The sequence below is a fragment of the Argopecten irradians genome, chromosome 15, assembly GCF_041381155.1.
Source record: "Argopecten irradians isolate NY chromosome 15, Ai_NY, whole genome shotgun sequence".
Taxonomy (NCBI): Eukaryota; Metazoa; Mollusca; class Bivalvia; order Pectinida; family Pectinidae; genus Argopecten; species Argopecten irradians.
In genome coordinates, this window is record NC_091148.1 from 23,782,801 (window position 1) to 23,791,359 (window position 8,559).

General features: G+C 35.9%; 1 protein-coding gene across 2 annotated transcripts in view; it reads right to left on the reverse strand.

Annotated features, from left to right (window-relative positions):
- LOC138308871 (nidogen-2-like) overlaps positions 1-4,562 on the reverse strand; it is a 49,468-nt gene extending 44,906 nt beyond the window's left edge. The window contains exon 1 of one of the 2 annotated variants that reach the window (XM_069249903.1): positions 4,238-4,562. In XM_069249903.1, coding sequence (XP_069106004.1) covers positions 4,238-4,306 — 69 coding nt within the window. In that variant the 5' untranslated portion in view covers positions 4,307-4,562. The remainder of the gene's footprint in view (positions 1-4,237) is intronic. The other variant, XM_069249902.1, reaches the window with a different exon arrangement.
- Between the last annotated feature and the right edge of the window lie 3,997 nt (positions 4,563-8,559).

Sequence of the window (8,559 nt, forward strand, 5' to 3'; positions counted from 1 at the left end):
TTTTTTGGACGGTACTGGATCTTTATAGATCTCAGAAATACGATCCTCAATCGGAACTCGACATGAAAGCATCAGTGATTCAATGATATCAGATCAGATAGGTTTAATTTGGAGGCCATTCTTTCCATGTAAACATGAGGTAAATTTTGTTTGGATTAATTTTAAATGTGAACAGCTTCGCTACAGGAATGCATGGATTCTTTTCCTAGTTAGTACGGCAAGATAACCTCGACGATCTACTAAGGATGGCACATACAGCGAACCCTCGATAATCCGGACACCTTAGTTCTGTTCTAAACAATCTGTATAATGAATTTTCGGGACTTCTGTATTTTGTGTTCATACTCAATTTGTAATGTCTTGGTAATCCGTTCCCTGACATTTCTGTCCGGACTACGAGTTTTCCTAGTTTTCCCAAACAATTGGCGTCCTCTACAACTTAAGTAACATTGACCTCAAAGGATATACACCTGACCTTGAAGAAAACAACCCTATCATGCTAAATAAGACTAAATCGAGTAATGATACAAAAACAGCACATGATCGATCACTGCCACATCATAAGTGTATTATGACATCATAAGTGTATTATGATACATATCATGATATTTTGGTATTATTTTTGTATAATAAGAATTGCATGTTTTTTTTTTTTCTGTCAATCACCTAAAAAGAGTATGAAATAAATGTTTTGTCAATATATCACTTTTATTCTTGTTTTTATCTATAAAATGCGAGATAATGTCTGTGTTACTTCCGCTCGATGTTTTGCAAACACTTAACGTTACTACTGGACGGGACTCAGTAGCTGGGTGATGGCGACGCAGGTGAGTCGTCAGGTTCCTTGTTCCGCCACTACATTTAACGATTGCCGTACACAATCGACATCCAGCGATGCTTTCCTCGTTATTTCTTTCCCCTTTACGTACTGTAAGGCCAAAATGCTGCCATACAACCGCCTTTGCTTCGGATTTTTTACGAGGTTATCATTCGTGCCTATGAAGGCCGCCATTTTGAAACGTTACTAAGCACAAGATCAATCATAATCTACGTATGATAACATCCCAAAAATCCATCTTAACCTGTACATTTGTCTGAAATGTTGTTAAAATATATATTTTAGTTTTAATTTTTATACAAATTCTCATTTTAAAAATATTTCCCGTCAAAAACGAAATTTTCACTGAAATATACGGGAAATCCCCGAATGATTCCGAGTGAACCGATACGACTAAATCGTACCGCGATACGTATCGTTTTCAAAATGAACCTGGATATATCGCTAAATAAGACTAAATCGAGTAATGATACAAAAACAGCACATGATCGATCACTGCCACTGGCATTACAAGGCAGGAGGAGGAAGGGATTAGGAACAAATCTTATGAGAGAAAAAGATGATGAGATATTATACATGGTCATGAATATCTTTTCCTTTTTTCTTTTTCTTTAGCCGATTAAAAAGGATCAAAATGTGAAGAGTTCACAGGATTAGAACAAATGTTTCACCCGTAGTGTGATATGTAAAGAACAGAAGTGCATGTACACTTGTAGTATTGGAAGCTTTTATCAAGGTCATGCAATCACTTGGGCCTGTAAAACTTATTCTACATTTACTCATTTTATTTTCAAAAGCATTGAAAGATGAAATAAAATAGTTTAATGACCTAAATTTTAAGGTCATTTTAACAAGCATACCTTACCTTGTACAATGCCCTATGTAAATTGGGGACGTAACTGAACATTCATGACATTTACTATGGATGCATGTAAATCACAAATGAGATTATAAAAAAAAAGAATTCAATTTCAGCCAACACAAGGGAAATTAACCTGATCTTAAGGTCTAGGCTGACAACATTAATTTGTTCAAATAACAAATCATCTTTTTAAAGAAGACTACAGACCCTATAAATTATCTACTATAAATAACTAACCAACCTCTACTACAAAACTAAATCCTATTCCATTCAGTCCTCTTTATATGTATAGTCTTGTAATCTCATCATTTTCAGGAAGAAAGAATAATGATAATCATAATATATATAATGATATACAAAAGAAAATTATCCTTATCATCATCCTGCAAATCATTAAGCATATACAATTAATACACCTTATAAACAAGACATCAAGCTGACAATGCTATCTATGTCCTGTATGTTATGTACCACAATGTATAACATATACACAAGAAGGTTGACAATGCTGGTGTCCAGATATGTGAGGCCACTAGCCACCACTTACATTGATAAGAGCTTGACCAATGTCAGCTAATTAACAACACCTGGATCTACTGGTCATCTGGTCAAGTTAGACTCTTGTGTATCTTACAGCCAAATCACAGGATATATCAACCAAACTAACAATGCATGGACTGACAAAACTTCTTGTTGCTGGAGTTAACTATCAATAATTTCAAAAAGGCTTGTCCCTCGCCTGTCATTAAAAGACAAATTCAAACTATCAATGTCTGACATAACCTCTAGTTGCAGAAGGTTATCAATGCTTCAAAAAAGACTATGTAACTACTTACATATATCTGTGTAAGCCAAATTAACCAATTTCAAACTAACAATGCTTGAACTAATAAAGCCTATGGCTGTTTAGGTTATCAGTACTTCAAAAAAATACTTAATCTGGCCATTACCTGTCTTGTGAGCCAATTTCAAACTAACAATACTGAGATTGAAGCCACATTCTAGAGCTCACCTTTTTGACTGTCTACCACTGTACATCACAGACTACAGGACTTGGCACAACAACAAACAGGTATGTCTTTACCTGTGACATTATAGGTCTATAAATAGCCACAGGGCACCTCTAACCAGAGCACCTGCTGGCCATCTACAAAGACTTATAAGGATACTCCCACTCGAGTCTCTACATAAGTAATTAATTCATGTAACATGCATACTGTCACACCTTTGGTAAATGGGTTACGAAGTATAAAATAATTTCTTGTAATACATATATATAGGACATAAATGCTACGGATACTGGTAACATTTCTAATTATTGTGAAATAAGTTTAATGTTATATAGTCAACATACAGAGAGGTTGTATGTCAAATTTAATACATGAAATTAATACATTAAAAAGGTTTGAAAATAAATAATAAAGACAAATTTCAGAAACAATATAGATTTATGATACAATGAAAACAATTAAGTATTTGGGTTTCCTTGTCTAGTTGAGCTCTAAGCATATTAGTAGCTTTTTGATATCAATTGATGATTTATATCGTTCTGACTGATCAACATGGAATATTAACACCACAATGATAAAAATTATAAATGTGTGGGAGTATGCTTGTGTAATGTATCAACTTTCGGCCTTGCTTCCCGCTTTGAGTCAACACTGAGTGATCAGGAGGAAGAAAGAATCTTAGAAATATGAAATTAAATCTGAAAATGTTTCAGACTAAATCATTTACATGTGATGGAGTGTAATATGGTTTTAACAAAAGACTTATCCCTTGGAAAATCTAGTAACATCTAGGCATCTACTAGCAGTAGAGTGGTATTAAAATTAAAAGAAGTCAAATATCTTTTTGAAAAGAAATATTTCGCACAAAAGGTTAAAGAAAGCTGGATAACTTTTACATGACAACGTTGTGGCGATAACGCATTATTTAATTCTCTTATGTCCGGATTTGAAAATGCGAGACAGAATCCACTTTGATGGTATCTTATCAGTAGAAACAATCACTTATGACAAATACTCGTCAGTCCTTCCCATGGAAATCATTCAGGATGAATCACCGACCCCATCCACACATACTTGTAAATCATTGAGATCTGTTTTACCCTGTCTTCTTTCACACGAACGTGTACAATTCAAAAAAGCAATGGGGAAGATCAAATAACCGGCCTGATACGATTAAATTTATCACAAACCTGAAAAGAAATCGGTAACACGAGGTGTTCGCCTCACCTGTGTGTAAAAATAGGTCCTAGAGGCCTAGATACCCGCCAGGCAAGGGGGAATACACAGGGCATGTTTACATCTAAAAATGGGGTCAACCTGGTCATTTTTGGTAAACAAAACGGCAAAACATGCAAATCTAGAACATTTGTACTTATTGTAATTAACCGTTTACATATTTTATGTATATCTGGGATTGGTTTTCGTTGAGAACAGCACAAGTTTCAGCACCAGTGGACCACTGACATGGAACTTGTGTTGGTGTGTATTCCACTGACCCGATAGACATTGTACCAAGTGTTCACTTACCTTCATCGCGGCGGTACAGCTGCCCACAAGGAGCACTGCCACCGTCAAAAACAGTAAGTTCCAACTCATCACACCCCTTTACACTCTCTGTCTTATTAAAATACTCCCAATAACACGAAATAAGAATAAACTATAGTCCGAACGAACTGGTAAACGTTCACTAAATCCCACACGGCCTTTCCTGGCTTCCGGAACTACATTAGGTCTGTCGAATATTAATCCGCCTTTGTAAGTAACAGAGTTATTCCTTCTAGGACTCGTATATAATTAATCGTTTATCAATGTCTTGTTTGTGATGAACAACGATATCGTTCGATTATCTAATTTGTTGTAACGTGTGGATCGTGAAGTTTGGTGTTAAATAAGAACGGACTATTTTCATGCGCATTGTTTGTTTTGGATTTTTTCTTTGCAATTTTACGTCACTTCCGTATCGGATACCCGAAGAATGTCATTCACCCAAGGAACCCCAAAGGCTAAAAACTGGATGTTATCACGATTGAGAACAATAAAAGATATGCAAAGTATTTAATTGCATTAGTTGTTATGTAAGTTGTATTGTGTGAAAATACGTTAAATATTCCATTATAGATAAAAAGGTAAATAATTTTATTCTAGATTGTTAAATTTGAGCAGGTGCCCGTCCCCATATGTTCGCCCCTTGTGTACCCGATATGCCCACATGGGTTTTTGACATATAAACTTGCAGAGAGAAACGAAACAACAACTTAGCGCGTTGACGTAGCTTTAGACCTGTTTTCCACTGGGGCGTCCCGAAATTTCTCAGCCAATCACATTATTGTATAAACTGACATAGAATACTCTGAAGACTATACATTGATAATAAATATTTATTCGGATAATTCCCGAGCTGTTTGAAACTTCACAGGCTAATGTACCCATATTATTTCTTAAAAAAATACTAAAAAAAAGGATAGGAAAAATCCTTTTGTTGTTCAATAAAATATTTTGAATTGAATGAAATAAAAAATAGGATGTTAAAGCAATATATTATATGTATCTTAATTGTAATTACAGTACATGAGCAATGAAATACCATTATAATCGATAGATCTTGTTGATTTATATATACATAAATGAATGTCACGAATCATATAGAAACTGAAACTAATATGACGTATTGGAAATGAAATTATTGAAAAAAATGAATCACAATCGTCAAACTGTCAAAAATTCATCAGCAGTGCGAGAATCAACTTTCGTAATCAAATTCTTTCTTCGCTCTTTTATTCCCAATATCATAAACAGACGAAACTTGTATCAAATGAATTGTAATAATATGACGGAAATCCGCCAGCTGTGTTGAATAAATTAACGGTATATCTGGTATATTATTTTTTATGACGACATGGCGTGTGATAAAATAAAAACTCTGTGATATAAACAAGGCCAAAAGGTTGACAACAATTGACTTGGCACAAATAGCCAAATTGCTTTTGTATTATTATGTCACTTGTAAGTTATTTTCAGACTGAGTTTTGGAAATATGCCATTTCCCCATGTGACGTATATATCTAAGCGTGTAAGTATACTGGTAGGACTTCCAATGACAATATACTTCCGTCCAAAACTACCACTTCTTTATTCGTGTTAAGTCAGGTGTATAGCGACACCTTTTTTGATGCAATACTTCGCAGTAAGAGAAACGTTGATAATTTTTAATATCTCATTAATGAGAGAAAGGACTTAGATTTCCCGGAATCAAAGCTCACGATCTCGCAATACAGTCGGAATTTTATAATCTATCTTGGTACGATTACTCAGAGATACGGAAACACGAGAAACATTTGATTAAATACGTACATTGAACAAACACTGTTGATATGAAAAACATCTCCATTTTCTTTTCTTGTGATAACCCAAGAAAACAGTGCCCACTTTTAACAATTATAGAAAAACTTGTCATAACTTCAACATAAATTTCTATGTTACTGTCGCGTGAAGATGATAATTCCCTAAGGCATTTAACCGTAACCCATTCACATCCTTTCATTGGCTTTATTAATTAGCACATAAAAACATTCATGTAAAAAAATCCAACCAACGCATTAAATTCCATTATCGGAAGGCCCACACTTAATCTATTGCCATCAACAACGATTCGTGATTCCGGTGAATTATCAAAGACACTGCATTCGTACGTATATTATTCTCCATCAGTTATCTTTGCTTTGCTATGAAATTCTGGAAAGACCACCGACCCACGGTCACAGCCCGACCACTGACCCACGTTGGAAATTGGAAAACCAAGGGAGGGACCATATAGTATTATGTTGGAAACCACCTTAACCACTATATACATTAACCACTCGGTCATCGCGGCCCCCTATTTCTCGAACACCTTAACCACTCGGTCATTAACCATTCGGTCACCGCGATCCATTGTTTGTTAAATTAATTAACGTCCTATTAACAGCCAGTGTCACGTACGGATGGCCTAGTGCGTGGTGTGTGTTACGGGAGACTGCGGTATATTCGTGCTGTGTCTTCTTGTATAATGGAACTCTTGCCATTGTGTATGACTGAAGCATACCATCGAAGACACCAAGCAACAAACCCAGCCAGTCACATTATACTGACAACGGGCGAACCAGTCGTCCTACTCCCTATATACTGAGCCAGGAGCAGAAACTACCACTTTAATAGACTTTGGTGTGTCTCGGTATGTAGGGGATATAACCCAGAACTTACCTCACAGGGGCGAGCACCCAACAGAGGACGTGAGGCGCTGAGGCGATGTCAAGTGAGACATTGGGGAGATAATATTGCAATTTAAAAAAAATGGCTTTTACTATCATACAATAGGGGCAGCAGGTACAATTCTAACGCGCTACCTGCAGGGCAATTTCCGAACACCTTAACCACACCACAGGTTTACCACGCCGTAAACCTCTGATCGCACGGCCCCTTATTTCCCCAAACACTTTCCAATATTTAAAATGTATGTTTCATTCCATCCCGTCTTCCAGGAGTACAAAGGTTATCAGTTTGTGTATTGAGAATGTGATCGTAGGACTTTGGCCTGGATTATTGTTGATGACAACTCTCACGTGAGCTGCAGAGGAACCGGAAATAGGTAAGTGTGTATTGCACCAATCGGATACGGGCCACTTACAGCCTTAACCACATACTTGTCTGATATCACTGTGTAGACAAGGGAGTACACCTCAATGATTCAATGATCATTACTAGCAGTTTAATGTAAATAGTCACGTTAATTCCGAAACATCTGACTGTCCGTCTAACCAAACAGTCAACTGTCCGTCCGCTCAATCAGACGTCTCAGCTTTAAAAATGTCAGTTTAAGTCAGACTGCATAACATAATTGATTAGAGCCAATAAATTAAAGGATTTGTGCAGTCAAAAATGATCATTTCAGTTTATGCTGGAAATGGCTTTATTAGCACGTGTAGAAACCTCTCCGTGCCGCGCGCGACCAGAATAACCTGTAAGCCGTCGATATCGAGATCCAAAATTCTGACGCCCGATTATGCATATTTTCTAGCCCTTAACCGTGTGACGTCACAATAGTCCGTGGCTTATAGCTGTACTATAACGGATGTGCTATCACTTACATCGACGGTCACAGGAAAAGCCGATCAACGATTTTTTATGATTACTTTTGAGTGAAGTTAATCATACAATAACTTTGGCTCGAATGTAAATAACTAAAAGGGTGAAATTCGATGTTTCAAATACTCGACTTCATGCTCTAATAGCAGGAATCTTCTTGTAATTATGAAATAAAATCCACACATAAATAAAGGTTTCGGATTTTTTGTCGAGGAGTTCAGCAACGAATAAGCTTTGATAAGATGATATTTTCATGTAGTCTGTATCTTTGATACATTGTGAATTACAAAGTTTGTGACTGTAAAATGAAATTTTACGTAACAATTTAAGAAATCCTTGATTAAAGTATTGACGTACGTACACACCGGTGATTGATCATTACAAACATTGTGCTGTGTGTTGCTAACCGAATAAAATTGAGACACATTTATTACAATACCATAAAACGTTTCAACATATGGCAGAAAGAATTTATTTTTGATATTATAAAAGATCTAAATATTGAGATATTAAGCAAAACAAACTACAAATGTATTTTTTAGACCGCTATTCGGTAATGACTATATCGGGTATTTGCTATTGTCTTACTGTCAATCAGCTTAGGACATCCGTTAATTGGATTGTGATTTGAATTATGGAAACCCCTTACACCTATGCTCTAGGTTTTTTTTATTGTCACCTCCATTTTTAAAATGAAGATGTAAAAGCAAATGGAAATAAAATATCCC